Below are 15813 nucleotides of genomic sequence, written 5' to 3' on the forward strand. Positions count from 1 at the left end.
AAATATTTAAGGATATAATTTTGTCCACTCATTAGGTAATTTCATTCAGAACTACTATTAACATATGAAAAAATCACTATTTGCATGTCTTCTCTATGTTGTTAACAAGATGATCTTCGTATATATATCTTTATGTGTGTCCTTAGGAAGATGAGCTCGTCAGGTAATTCACATTCAGTGCAAAATACAGGTGACAGGAAAAATGTGGTTATGCACTGCTAGTGTAAATTGACGTTTTCTTTTGATGCAGTGAATAAAATTCCCACTGAATTCACCGGAATCATTATACTTTGACATTTTCAGCTTATGAAATAAAAACATTCCAGCCTGGATGTCCTCTGACATCACTGAACAAGTCTCACATGCTTGCATTGTCACTTACCCACAGGAGGCTTTGGCTGTGAGGGTCATTCCCCCGCCTTGTGAGCAGTCTGTAGCCAGTAGTGCTGGAGAGAATTTGCTCCACTGTTTTGTTCAGCTCAGTTTTACTTTATGAACATGGGCTTTCCAAACCTTGATAAGTAATTTTCCAATTTTTCTTCTCTCTCAAACAGCAAAGGGAGGTAATGTGGCAGTTATGCGCAGTCAAAATAACAGAAGCTATACAGTATGTAGTGGAATTTGCCAAACGCATTGATGGCTTTATGGAACTGTGTCAAAACGATCAAATTGTGCTTTTAAAAGCAGGTATGTGGGTCAGTTTTAAGGTCAGCTTCTATTAGTTTTGACCGAGGAAGGTTTTACCTTTATGTAGTGATTGTGTACACATAAATACTCATTTTGTACAGTGATCATTTAAAATAATACGGGGGAAAAACCTTACAAATTGTCTGTGTCCTTGTCTGAAGTACAATACCTTCTTAGTTACTCTGGATAGAAGCTACTCCAGAGTTCAAGTCTACATATGAAATTTTCATTATGAACAAAGGGAGCAATGAGTGTGTAAAGATGGAAAAGTTGGGTTCAATTTTTTTTATTTTGGCTTACTAATAGTGAATAACATCTCTCCAGGTAAAAATTCAGATTGTTCTATGCAAGTTGCCATAGAAGTAATGCAGTTTGCAAATACTGGACGAAGTTGTCAAAGCTTGGTGAACATAAATCTAAATGAGCTGCTTTGACTTCAGAGACTTCATTACTCTAATAAAAAATTATTAGTGTTTATCAGCATTAAGGTTTATGGGAATTCTTTTAATTCTACTGGGAAATCAAATAATGCTCTGTTACACCACAGAAACCTACTGTCCTATTCAATTGACACTGAATGCAGAGCATAGGAAATTTAAAAATCCTTGCTTGTTCTTTGCAACTGAAGTCTCTACTCAAATAGTCAAACATACACTGTTTCTGTTTTAGGGTCTTTAGAGGTTGTGTTCATCAGAATGTGCCGTGCCTTTGACTCCCAGAACAACACAGTCTACTTTGATGGCAAGTATGCTAGCCCAGAGGTTTTCAAGTCCTTAGGTAAGGAAATGTCAAGTGTTGTATCTTGAAAAAACAATAAAAATAATAAGGTGGAAAAGCAAGGGGACGGCTGCTTTGAAAAATTCAGGCTGTAGTATTTTATAAGAGTTCCAAAGCTCAAACTGCTTATTTTGTAAGCAGTTATGCTAATTTTGTTTGAGGCCAAGCTGATTTCAGGAGTTAAAACAGCTTAACTCCAGCAGTAAAGGACTGTTGGTGTTGAAATGCAACACTTAGATCGGGGTACAGCAGTTTGAACACACCTATTAAGAAGAGAAGCCCAGATTTCATATCTAGTGTAACATTTTCTACATCCTGTTGGAAAAGGTGGCAGATTTTAAGCTAACTTTGGATATGCTAACGTTACTGCTTTGAAGATGTTAAAAGTGTTTTTGTAATATGCAAAGTCCAATTAATTGCAGGTAAAATACTGTAAATCAGGTTTTTTTATTAAACCACAGTTTATAATTTTTAATTTTTAAATTTTTTTTTCTAATTTTAAAAGGGTGCATTTCACTGGGTATAGATTTGGGATGTAAGCCATTTGGAGGGCAGTGAAAATATGGCAGTGGAGAATGCTGAACACTTACTGAAGTATTCTCTGCCTTTCTAAGGCACCTCACGGTTACAAGGTCTGAGTGCCAACAATTCAGAGAATGGAGTAGTAGATGTGGGTTCCAGTGAAATGTAACTTTCATCTGTTACCAACTACATCTAAAAATCTAGGCTAGGTTTGGGGCCGAGATCTGCAGAGGAGAGCCCTCCTCCATCAGGTTGCAATCCTCTTCAAAGCAGGGCTCCGCTTTCGCGAACTGCGTAACAGCATGTGTAACGGCAGCAGTAACCTGACTTACACCTGTGTGAGCAAGGGAATGGATGAAAGGAGACAGAGTTCCTTTTCTGCATGAAAAGCTTTCAGACCTTGGCTTCTCCCTTTGCTCCTGCATGTACCTTGTGTGCCTCTCGCCCCCTCCTCTTCTGTGCGTTCAATAGTCTCAAAATCAGCACTTTTCAAGTACATATTTTGAACTTCCGGTCCACAGTGACATGAGAGAGTTCCATTTAGAACAGAAACAAAGCTGAACCATTTTGGAGATTGACAATGGCTTGGGTTTTACCCGTATTTATCCCAAAAGAACCAAATGTGGAAAAAATGCAGCAACCAAAACCTTCAGAATACTGGCTGCCAGAGTGTGGGAGCCGGGGACTTGTGGGAGTGGGGTAATAAGCTCAAGCACGAGTGAGATCTCAGTACCGCTCACCTATGAAGTATTTTACATCCATTTTTCACTTCCATCAGAATAAATCGACAACTCTGTAGCTCCAAAGTACTTTTAGACAATGTGGCATAAGCTGTACCTTCTTTTTGGCAGGTTGTGAAGACTTCATTAGTTTTGTGTTTGAATTTGGAAAAAGTTTATGTTCTATGCACCTGACAGAAGATGAGATAGCTTTGTTTTCTGCATTTGTTTTAATGTCAGCAGGTAAGAGATAAAGATTTCTCTAGGTTTATTTGGTAGAGGTAATTTTTATTTTGAAGTTATTTTAATAAGCTAAGACTATCGGACAGTGTGAAATGTCATCATCTTTTTGAGTGTCTCCTTCTTGACCAAAATTTTTATTTTAGTAAGTATATTAAAACTATGAATTTAGAAATAATTTTAAGTTGTAAATCCTAATCTAAGACCTTGTTTTCTAAACTGTCACCTCATTGAGGACTCACATTCTTTGCAAAAGCTTAAATGCATATGAGTGAGACCACTGGGTCAATCTAGGTGAGACAGCCACTGAATTTACCTAGTCAGCTTTCAGTGTACGTGAGTTTGCAGCTGCAGCAGAATTCTCCCCATGTCCCCTCAGCTCTGTTAAGCGGGGTTGTCATTTTAGGGTGGTGCAAAGGTACTGAGGGAGCTTAGGCATCTGTCCCCATCGTGAAATGGCGTATGATGCCAGACATACAAGTCACCCCACAAGTCAGCCTGGGCCTGCCATACCCATGACTAAAATAATAATCGCGAGTAGATACAGAGTCCTCCAGGGTCTGGGAAGGCTTATTGGGTTGGGCGAAACAAGACACCAGTGCAGAAAGTTAAGTCTGTGTCTGGCATAACACCCAAGGAAATAAACACTCTGTTTTTAGACTGCAGCACAGTGGACTGAGTGGTGGTAGATGAGTCTGTGAGCAGCAGTGGGTTTACTGAGATATTGTAAATACGTTCTCATGCTGTTCACCAGACTGGAAGTACAGTAGCCCTGTGTCCTAGGATATAAGCCACAGAATCCCACAGCTCTGCCGCAAAGAGGATGTAGCAGCTAATACTTCTCTGCTAGGAAGTTTAGGAGCATTTTTTTTTCAAAGCTGAATATTTGCTTCTGATTTTTCTGTAGGTCACTGTAGATCTTAGCAAGAAGATGCACTCCAACTACTTGTTCATTATGTGATCATTTCCAACTAAAAGGTTGCTAGCTTCATTTTGTAAATACCCTGCATTTACAGACCTTGTCAGCAAATGATTAATACATCTTACTCAGAGATGCTGCATTCTTCTAATTAAGGGATTTATAAAAGTAATTTCACATGCATATAATAAATATACTCCAAACCCCATTAATTTTGAAACTCTTTTTCTATATGAAAGTATATAAGGAAGGAAGGCTGCAAACAAGAAAGATGAATCTGTAACAGACTTAATACTTCCTGGTGCACTGTAACTGATGTGGGCAGTACTATAGGTTTTGACTCCATTTATATTTAGATCGCTCATGGCTTCAGGAGAAAGTAAAAATTGAAAAACTCCAACAGAAGATCCAGCTGGCACTTCAGCACGTCCTACAGAAGAACCACCGAGAAGATGGAATTCTAACAAAGGTGAGAATCATACCGTGCCATGTCACGCGACTGTGAAAGTAAGCTTTCTTACAAACGCTCTCCTAATTATGGTGTAAAAGCTTTTACGCAGTTTGTTATTTATAAACCCAGAATTCTAGGCACCGTGTTCAAAATTAGCTGAAACTTTATACTAAAAACCAGAAGAGGTGAAATGATGATGAACTACTAGGGCATAAGGTTGATAATGATCTGAGAAGAAGTACTTTGATGTTGAACTTCATTAAAAGCGATGAAGGTTTTTATGCTATTTCTCCTACACTACATTTCTGCCACACAAAATACCATTTCGGTTCTACAACATGCATGCTATAATCCTCATGTAATCTCTGCCTGCATGACAATTAAGTTGTGATAACATGCGACACCCAAAGTAAGCTTGTTTTTTCAGTCTTCTGTGAGAAGTTCCACACACAGCCTTTTTCTTAGCAGTTCTTCCAAATATTCATGCCTAGGGAAGAGAAAATAGTTTTTATATATTATTATGCTAATCTAAAGTATCTTCACGTAATTTTTCAAAAATCGAAAAGTGGTGCAATGTTAAATAAAAAAAAAAACAATCTGAAAAAGTGGGCAAGGATAAGCACTTCCTTACAGATGTACTTCCTTTTAGAACTCTACACAGCTGGAAATCTTATCCTTAGTTTCACACCAAAGAATTAATTCCAATAGGAGCAGGATGGTCCAGCCAGACTTCAGATTGTCCTCATTTCAAATCCCAGCTCACACAATTCTTTTCCCAGAGTATACTCTGGATACCTTTGTTGGAAGAAAGTTTCTTCCATGTGCTTTGATACAAATTACTCAGCAAGTTCAGGGAGTATCCCACTGATATTTTTGAAGTACAGACTTTTCTGGTCTGTTCCTTTTCACCTTGGCATAAATTTAAAAAGTCTAATCTATTGCATTGCCAGTTCCCTCCATAATACTTACAGTGGATTTAAAAGTAGTCAGGACTGCCTTCTTCCAAGAGAATGGATGCATGGATGAAGATCCAGCCATTAAATACTTCTCTATCAATCCAGTGCTTGGTAGGCAAGTGCGGAAACCTAATGATACATTTTCCTGGGAACGTAAAGAAAAGAATATTGCATAAATACCATTAATCCATTAGTTAGGTAGCTTTTTAGTGGCTTTTTTTTTTTAATCTAACATGTCAAACATCCGTGACTACGCATCTGAAATGTCACCGTTAAGGTAAACGATGTGAACTCAAAAGCGAGAGAGCTTTAATCCTAAGAGCAATATTGAGAGGCCTGGTTCCGTATATGTGATTGTTTGACTTCTGCTCATTTTTTTACAGTTAATATGCAAAGTGTCTACTTTAAGAGCACTGTGTGGACGACATACAGAAAAGCTTATGGCATTTAAAGCAATATACCCAGACATTGTACGACTTCATTTTCCTCCGCTTTACAAGGAGTTGTTCACTTCAGAATTTGAGCCAGCGATGCAAATTGATGGGTAAACGTATCACCTGAGCACTTCTAGAATGTCCGAAGTACAAACATTAAAACAAAAGAAAGGAAAAGGAAAAAAAAAAAAAGGAAAAAAAAAATTGAAAGAACACCAAGACACTTTATATGGCCCTGCACAGACCTAGGGAGCCAACACACTGCACATCTCTTGGCGGTCGGGGTCAGGCGAAGGATGGGAAACAATGAAACAAAGTTGAACTTGTTTTTCTCATGCATATGATTTCCATTATGCCTACAAATATGGACCCTTTTTCTGTCTCAGCTTCTCAATCCCTGACCTCTGTTTACACAGACTGAGGGTACTAATGTCAGAAGGTTGTTTTCTCCTGTAGTTCGCTGCCCAGACTTTTGAAAGAACAGTCAATTCGTTGATCAGAACAGAGGGTCCACCTAGTAATCAGCGACTGGTGTGCATTGCAGAGATTTTGGTATCAGTTTGCACAACTTGCTCATTGTTTCATGAAGGACGATTTTTTTTCACCTACCACTGTTTGCCAGTAGACAGAATGGCATGAAAAGGGTCCATAGCAATAGCAACAATAGCATTATAATATATTACAGGGTAAATGGGCATGAAGACTATATATAGCAAAAGAGATATTGTTTATATATTGTTTTAATTAATATAAAATGTAGTTACTGGTATAGCTTTTCTTGTTGAATTGATAAGGCACTTTCATTTTGCACCTTTTTCTTTAAATTAAATGCTAGCGTGTTCATTGTTGTGTTGCATGTGCACCAGAAATTCAAGTTTAACTGAAAAAGGTTTGGCAGGTACTGATACATTGGGAGGTATTTATGCTGCTGTTTTCCATGTTACTTTTACAGAAAGGCTGGTCATATCCTGAAATGGTTACACAGATTTTTCTAAAGAGTTGAAAATAATGACGATTTTCTAAATTAAAAACAGCTTTTCAGCTGTTAATTTCAAAGGTACTTTTATTTTCAAATCTTTCAAACCTGGATGTTTAAAATTACACGCCTAAATTCAGCTTTAGGTGCGCAAGTCAAAAGCCTCATTTTCAAAGATGCTGAGGTTCCGTGGTCAGTGTTAAGCTAGGTAATTACGGATCACTCACAAATGAGTAACACAGCATCCTTGAGAATCAGGCCATTAAATAAAGTGTATTTCTGCCAACTGTAAATTCAGGTTTGAAGGTATTTACTCAAGTCTGTATCTACAGTAAAAGTATGTGTGTATGACATGTATGTGGAAAAGTAATTTTTATACATAATATTACATACTTTTGTACTCCATATCGTAAACAATGCCTTCAAACTCCAAACTTCGTACTCTTTGAAGTCTTTGACTTCAGTGAGATGAGACACCCATGTTCTTCCAGCATCCAGCAGTTCAATTTCAGGTAGCTGAACAAAAAAGTCCATTGCTCTCCTTATTTAAAAAGATGCACTTTAAAGTTTATCAGATGAGTACACAGTGACAAAGTAAAAGCACACTGTTGCTAGAAATCATTGTTTTGTACTGTGTCTAATGCCTGGAAATCATTAATATCATAAAGCTGCATTCTGTAATTCTGAAATTCTGATTTCCGTATTGCATGACCAACCAATAAGCCGAATCTTGCAGTCTGTATTATTATTAATTACGATTCCCTTTAGAAAGAATACTGTCTCTAAGCAAATTTGGCAAGTAAACCTAGTTCCGAAGGAAGCAGATTCACAATAAACAACATCACAAAGTAAATTGTGGCTGCTGAGCCAGAGGTGCATAATTGGTTTGGATGAGATGAGGACCTATAACTAGATACCTTTTAGGCCTACACAACGAAGTTTCTAATGAAGTACATCAGAAAAATCCAGGAAAGTTAAAAAAGAAAAATGAATGAGATAGAATATGCACGACTGCTTTAATTTCTAAGGATAAACAACCTCTTACCGATATTATAGTTGTTGAATAGTAACAGAAGTACACTGAAACCCAGCTGTTTTAGAAAGGAGAATTAGGTCACTGGGTTATTACAAGCAAAATAGACATTCTATGATTTGACCATGTTTCCTTTGGGGTCAAATTGAGACATCTAGCTGTGACACCTATTAAAAATTGTATAGTCTGTGGTTTGAAAAGCGGGGGAGGAGCATCATGTGTTCCCCCTTCAAAGCCGTGTGCCCCCAGAGTGTGGGAGGGGAACACCGCACCTCCGTGAGCAGGGAGGGAGGCATGAGAGGGCTTTTGGGAAAAAGTCCCCAGAGCCCTCCTTGTACTGCTCTGTCCTGCCTGCTCCCAAGAGCCGGCTCACAGCCCAGCACTAGCTCTCTTCAGTCTCACTGAAACACCTTTCCTAGAATCATTGTTTACTTTATTGGAGTAACTGGCATGATATGGTACTTTCATCCTAATGTATGTTCCTGTTTTTAAAGCAACCCTTTTAACTAACAAATGTTTTCTGAATGTGACCAGCCTTAGGTGCTAGTGCTGTAAAGATCAACTAAACTTAATTTCAGTGTCAACTAATGAATAATGAAGTAAGACCTCTACTTCTTTAGAGAGTGAGATACAACTCCTACTTCTGACAATAAGTAGACTACCAGGCAAAATTATTTGGGGATTAATTTTCAGTCAGGTCCTTTTCTTACCTTTTCCTGATGAATATTAGTACTTTACCGGGCATCCAGGTGCCAATGGTTTTGTTTGGTATCTAGTTCAGCATATTTACACTTATAAGCCATTGACAACAGAGATTTTTGGAGCATTTACTAATAAAATACATAACCATAAAAAGGTTCCAGATAGGGCCTTAGCTGAAAGCCCTCTGCATCTGAGAACAGCTTGTGATGTGATCTTCCAGGCCCCAAAGTGCTGTCATTTTTGTTTGTGGGAGCTCCTGTGTACTGGCACCTTCTTAAATAAAGCTGTGCATACGTACCCCAAGTAATTCTGCTCTCCTGAACACAATTAACAGCCACTTGGAAAGAGTATGACCGTTGTTTTGCTCTTCATGGAGTGGGGAGAAAAAAAGGGATACAGCATGGCAGATGTACTGATAAGACTTCTGTTGTCAAGGAGGAGTTAACAAAAGGGGACGTAGAATACTGTGGAGTGGCTGGTCACAGCGCTGGCCGGGTAAGAGCCCAACACAGCAGATGAAACGCACTCTGCAGAACCTTGGGGACTATGGCCTAGTATCAGATAGCAACCCAATATTCAGTTAAAAAACCAGATTTGGCTCAATGGATCTATTCATCTAAGTATTTTCATAATCTGCCCAGTTCACTACAAACAAAAACATGAGGACAGCTGAAGATAAAGGAATAATACATTGGTTTTGAATTATCTGCTCCTTGAAGTCTGCAAAGACATTTTCATTGAGTGTTATATCTACCCACAGAGATGTTGGCTAAGACAGACACACAATACTATACTGTCATTTGAACCACCCTAATGTAATTCAACATCTCCAGCATTGTTTGATGTTTTTAAAACTATGGGATTAGGTGAAAAGGGGGGCTGTTTTTAAGTTTGGTTGTTCTTTATTAAGGCTTATCTTAGTATGGATACAAAGATATCTGTGTGTGTATGTGCACGTGTGTGTCTCTGTGTGAGAGAGTGCGTTTGTGTGTGCACAGGAATGTGAGTGGCTGCTTCTAGGCTGTTAAGTGTCAATGGAATAAAGAAAATGTCTTCTAAATACTTAAGTCAAAAATAGAAGGTGGAAAAAGATTTATTCTATACAAAGCCTTGTCTGGACCACTTTAGAGAGACTTCTATTTTTTTAACCCTTCTATAAATGTTTGATGGCACTTGAAATATTCCTGCAATAAAATGTGATTTGTGTAAACATTAAAAAAAATTTTGTAATGTGAAACAATGAAAGAAAGTAATGTAATTTTTCTAAAAAACAAAAAAACCCACAAACGAACGAACTTTGTATTATTTTCTTGATGGAATTTGTCTATTTGTCTTTGGAAAACTTTTTATTTCATTGAATGTGCCATAGTAGAGGTGTGTTTTTCTTTTTCTGTCTTTTTGTTTTTTACATTTTAGATTACAGGAATAGCTGTGTTCCGACATTCCAAAATGCAAGATGACGTAGCAGTCATGATTAAAAGGTTTGATTAGTAAGCTTCAATCATTGTTGCTTTTTTTGCACATGTTCTTCATTCCTCTACAGTGCAATATGTACATAGAGCACTTGCGGGTGTAACCTTGATCCCTCAGGGAAAAATACATATTTGTACAGGATTTTTCTCCTTTTTTTTTGCCTTTTTTTCTTTTTTTTTTTCTTTTGCTAAGGAATGTCGATTGAATCACTTGTCTGTTGTTGAGGGGCAGCCAGATAATAATCCTAAACCACTGTCACAAAACATTGATTGTTTAAATTTTGTGCCCTTTTATTATTTAAAAGAGAAAAATAAAAGTTATTTTCTGACAGTTCTTTGTGCTGATTGGTGAAAAAAAGGGTAAATAGATAAGCACCTTATGATTGACTTAACTGTGAATGACAATCCATCTCGTTATCAACAACACAAGCCCTATCAGTTTGGAGCAGGGGTTAAGAGTCAGAAACTAACATGCTCAGGGATCTTCTAAAACTCTTCAACAGGGTGGCCAGTACTACTGGTGGAACAAATTACTTTTTAAAAGATATGCTAGTATTTCTTCCCTTCCCTCAGGCACAAGAGAACTGGATTTTTTTTTTAACTGAATGCTCTATTTGTGCCTCATTCTCCTACTCAGTTTTGCAGTATAGCTGCTCTTCGGTCTTTATTTTGTTCAAGGGCCTCCAAACAGCGCAAAAGTTTTGCAATGATATTTTAGAAAATAAATTAATGCTGACCCATTAAATAAATGATTGAAATTAATTTCAGTACCTTCTGGACATTTTCATAATGATAGGACTATTTTTCCAGCTGAATTCCAGTAGTTTGCAATAGAAAATGGGTTTTCAGTATTCAAATAATTGTCAAAGAAAACAAATCACTTTATGATAGTACAGTAAGAATGAAAAGGTAATGATTAGGTTTCAGCAATGAAGTCACATAGAAAGGAACACAGATCTGCTGGAATACAAGAACACCACTTCACATGTTGTCTGTTACTGTTGCACATGCTTCATGGTAAAGCAAAACACCTGACTGGAAAGAAGCACCGAGGCATTTTTATATTTAGTACATCAAATGCAGCAATTCCAAGTGATTACAGTGGCACCAAAAACCAGCAATGTCTAGGAAGTCTCCAAGTGCCAAACTGTAGGATTCTGGAAGCCTGTCCCAATTAGCTGTGTCTTATGGCTTAACATTCCTTTGAAAATGCAAGTAGAAAAGCAGATAAGCAACAAACAAAATGACCAAGATTTCAAGACTTTGATTAGGTTGGGAAGAGAGTGAATTTCTCCATCTGTGTTCTAGCAAAAAGCATTGGTTCTCCAGCACCTTAGGTTATTGAGGGTTTTTTCACTGGGTATATGGCTTCCAGTTGTTTACCGTAGGTTGCTTAATAAACAGAGAAACCTTTCTTACAGTTTTACAAGCTGACAGTCAAATTTAGCTTGGAAGGGCCTCCTGAGAGAGGAAAACTGCTTTGAAAGTAGGACCTCTTGAGCAGTTTGTGTTCTGGCATTTTCAGTAGAATTCCTATTGCTGACTCACAATGGAACCTATTCTTTACATACTTGCCTATTAATTAAACATACTGTTAACATGTACGACCTATAGGATGTTTTAACTAATAAATAGTGGGGTGATCCAAACATTACAATATCTATTTTTGGACTGGCATACACATTCCCCAGTCTGTACTTAATGAACAAAACACGTTGCACACCATAAGCTGTGCATGCAAACAATACGTGTTTTTTTTCTCTACAGATTCTTAAGCTCCCCAATGTAGATAAACTTATTAATATGTCAGAAACAGCATTTATTATCCAATATCCAAAAATAATAAGCAATTTTCCCTTGAGTATTCAGTATATTAAATTCTACCTGTGCTTGCTGACTCAGACTGCACAGAAGAAATGTCTTTATTTTCCTTAGCTGGAGAAATATGACTATTAGAATTATTTTTTCACTATGAATACCAGTATTTATAAGTTTCATCCATGAACATATTTGAATATTAGCCTATTTTCTTTATGCTTAAATATTCCTGTCAGTAACTCATCTGGTGGAAATGAGGGCAAATGCATATGGATACCAAATATAACAACAAAAATAAAAGTTTTAAAATTTAAATGAGTATTTATTTAAAAATCATTGCAGTATGTGCTTTAATCCTTGTACTGTGATAATAGCTCGCTAAATAATGCTAAGTCACTGGACTTGAGGGGAAAAATACGTAACATTTAGGATAATATAGTCTTTGGAACTTTATTCAGGTATTAAACAGAATTTTAACATCAAAAGCTGTATTCTACCTTTTTCATACATAATGTTGCTGTTTAGCGCTTTTTTTTTGCCTTTATCATTGGTAGAATATAGCAATAACTTTATAGCAATAAGTAGGCTATCCAAATAAGAAACGAAACGTGATAAAGGCATCAGATCAACATTCATAGGTTCATCTCTTCTGCCACAATATTCACTTGTATGTCTTCCCTCAATCTCATTACTATTCCAAGCTGAACTTCACAATCAAGTTGTTCAACTTGATGTGTGACATCGCACCTTTTTGTTAACATCTGCATGTTTTCGGTGTTCATATGTCCTTTGTAAACTTGTTTTCCTTTAAGTCAGTGTTTCTCAAGCTTTCTGAAAGCACAATCTCTCTGGGCTGTATTTCTTCATAGGGCACTCAGTGTTAGAATGACCTTTTTCTGGGGCAGGGAGTGCGAAGCAGCTGCATTTACTGGCAGCATTTCCAAACTAAAGAACTGAGCTGCCGCTAGTACTCGGTAACGCCGTGGCTGCTGCAAATGCCTGCAGGCAACAGCCAGCCCTTCAGCTCCTCCGCTCTGCAGGGGCTGAGCCGCATCCTGGGTGCGGGACATGCTCCACGCTGGAGAACCCAGCTGCTACACTTCACATAGAACCAAGCTACCTTTGCCTGACATAGTGTTTTGATAATAATCTCAACACTCTGGCAACTTTCAAATGGTTGTGACTTTCAGTTTGAGAAACACTACCCTAAATTACCCCACGAAGTCTTAAATGTAGATGCACAAACTTTACAGGAACTTGCAATCTGTAATGCTATCTATATCTAATGCAGAGAATTCATAAGCAATACAGTGAATTTTATTTCACAAAATGGCATACGTACTGTACACCTTTCTAAATCCAAAATGTTCCTCATTTCTACATTGATTTAGAAACAAGTTACAGAACAGTGGTGAATATTTGAACTATTAGGACATTAACTGGCTGCTTCTTTCTATGTAACTGTATTGTCTGCCTGCTCCTTTTCTGGAGATGTGTTTTTGTATTGGATGTTTGGGCCAATGGGAGGCTTCAAGCTACAATGTATTTTCCCAGATTAAATATATTTAACGTATGACAAACCCCAGACAAGGCTTTTTAAAATGTATAAAGAACTGCAGTGTTAGGTGGTTTATTTGCAAACTGTTTTCAATGTTGTCCATTTTTATGGCACCTTTAACAATATTCTTGTTTCCAAAGTACAAAAAAAAGGTTAAAAATACTCTAGCCATAACTGAATGTCAAGCAATAAAAACAAATGACTTTTTGTGCATAGATTTAAAAGAAATACAAGTTTTAGACATCTGCATGTAAATGCAACCTCTTGTTTACTGCTTTCTTAAACTTGAGCAACTGATTCCTTATTTTACTACTAATTTAAGGACTTGTAATGGCCTGTAAACATTTTATCTTGCTCTATTCTTTCAACTCTAACTTTGTCTCTGCTTTGGAGTCATAATATTTAATGTTGTTCTGCTCACCTCTATACAGTTAACTTTTTGCTTTCATTCTGTATAGATAAAGTTATACTATAAACAGCCTACACAGTGCAAATATTTATCTGTTTATCAAATACCACATTATGCTGTATAATATCTGTTTTACTATATAATCTATTTTAGACATAGCTGTTTAGAACTAGAGTGTGCTATTTTTGTGTTTTTCTGATGTGTGGTGCTAGATAAGTTACTTTTGTGAACAAAAGCAAACAAACCCCTTTTATTCCTAGACAATACCACCTTTGGGTCTTGTTAATTTCACTGAGTATAACTATATATAAATATATATATATTTGTGTATATATATATATATATACACACACCAACATATGCCCAACAAGTACCTGTATCAGAGTACAAGATTTGGGACATGGTTTTCTCTTTAAATGCATAGTGTCATTATATAAATTATTCTATAGTATATTTAATAGGGAGAAAATTACTTCACCGGTACAGATACTTGATATCAAATGTAGAATTTTTTTCTACATTATTAACATTATTAATTATTAACGTTATTAAAAATATTCTGTCCAGCTTGTTATTCTTTTGGTTACTAAAACAGTCTGCCTGTATTGTATTAAAAAAAAAAGAGAAAAACATCTAATCTGCCAGTATAAAGTAATTACAATATGCTGTCTGAAAGGGAGGTGGTTATTTGGCTTGTTGGGAGAGTTCTGTCCTGTCGTGGCATCTGATCTTTATCGATGTTATTCTGCTGGGTGCCTTCCTCCCTCTTCACTTTCAAATAGGAGCTGTACACACGCAAACTGCGGCTGTTCCGAGGCCATGCCTACACACTTAACTACAATTACTGTAAATAGGAATTTTTGTAAATCTTCCATGGTAGATGGGTGGCTAAATTCAGTCCTTGGACATGCTTTCTAAGTCATGCATACATATCCAAGGACAGCCATTAGCAACTAAAATTAATTATGAAGTGGAATTTGCAATGTTTTGTCAGGTCTGGGGGTTTTGTTTTTATTTTTTATGTATACCTTAATTTACTTAGTCATGTACCCTTAAAAGTATTCCTGTCCCCTGTTCCTTTCATTCTAGATCTTGTTTTCATGTTAATTCTTAAAAACTGATGGATATCAAATATCTAACTAAGGAGGTAATGAACCTTTTAAATATTTATTAGAATTTTTCTGTAATATTACTGAATTTATAAGATCTTTAGCAAAGATTTTTGAGCAATTTATTAAATACAATGTTTCTGTTTACTGCACTTTTTGATAATAGAAGGTAGTGAATTTTAAAGCCATGATTCTTGGCTTCCATGCACTGCTTTTATACCCTCAATCCAAGGAATATATATATATAAATAATTTTTTTTAAACAGCAAACATACTGTTGTCCTAAAAATAAATACAAACTTTACTGCACCATGGGTATATTTTCATAAGTGGAATGTTTAATTGCAGACACTATCAGGACAATTATAAAAACCTCTTGAAGCTACAATCTTATTTAAATATAAGCCATGACAATTTTGTTTTCCCCTGTTGATTTCAGTCACCTTTTGATACTTGCAAACTGAAAAAGACTCGCTCTTAAATTTGTATGTACTAACCTACACATGATGCTAGGAACATGTTCTCCCTATTGTTTTAATAGTTTGATCGTTTTATGCAAAACCATTTGGTTAATATATATTCTCCCTGTTTACTAAATGTTCAACGTAACAAGACCAGAATAAATGCTGATTACAAATACACACCAGTTTGAAGATTAAGCACATTGACTTCAAAAACCTCGTTGAGTGATATGCTCAAATTTCTGTAAATACACACAAGTTTAAATGCAATTATACTGTACATGTAAATATATGCTGTCTGCTATGTGTACAGTATGTATAAATTCCTTTTCTAGCCACAGTAAAATGTAAGCCATCAAGAGGAATACTAAAGTGGTATTGTACTAAACCTTTGCTAATGATCTTTACCCAGTCACTTTTCACTTTCATGAACCTTTCCAACTCACTCTTACAATAGCCTGCTTATATTCAAGTTTGTTATTTTACTCAGTCCCGAAAAAAGTATTTTGATTCATTTTGTAAATATGACTGTAAAAATAAGAGATTTAATGTTGTCTTTTAAATACTCCA

General features: G+C 36.5%; 1 protein-coding gene and 1 long non-coding RNA gene across 4 annotated transcripts in view; one reads left to right on the top strand and one right to left on the bottom strand.

Moving 5' to 3' along the window:
• RORA (RAR related orphan receptor A) overlaps positions 1-15778 on the top strand; it is a 375086-nt gene extending 359308 nt beyond the window's left edge. For all 3 annotated transcript variants that reach the window (XM_065641813.1, XM_065641815.1, XM_065641814.1), the window contains 5 exons: positions 555-687; positions 1357-1464; positions 2838-2948; positions 4221-4333; positions 5655-15778. In XM_065641813.1, the coding sequence (XP_065497885.1) occupies positions 555-687; positions 1357-1464; positions 2838-2948; positions 4221-4333; positions 5655-5819 (630 nt within the window). In that variant the 3' untranslated portion in view covers positions 5820-15778. The remainder of the gene's footprint in view (positions 1-554; positions 688-1356; positions 1465-2837; positions 2949-4220; positions 4334-5654) is intronic.
• LOC135992542 (uncharacterized) overlaps positions 1-15813 on the bottom strand; it is an 18349-nt gene continuing 2536 nt past the window's right edge. The window contains exons 3-4 of the long non-coding RNA XR_010606749.1: positions 5285-5416; positions 1-4802 (exon numbers count right to left, since the gene is read on the bottom strand). This is a non-coding gene — a long non-coding RNA (uncharacterized LOC135992542). The remainder of the gene's footprint in view (positions 4803-5284; positions 5417-15813) is intronic.

The sequence above is a fragment of the Caloenas nicobarica genome, chromosome 10, assembly GCF_036013445.1.
Source record: "Caloenas nicobarica isolate bCalNic1 chromosome 10, bCalNic1.hap1, whole genome shotgun sequence".
Taxonomy (NCBI): Eukaryota; Metazoa; Chordata; class Aves; order Columbiformes; family Columbidae; genus Caloenas; species Caloenas nicobarica.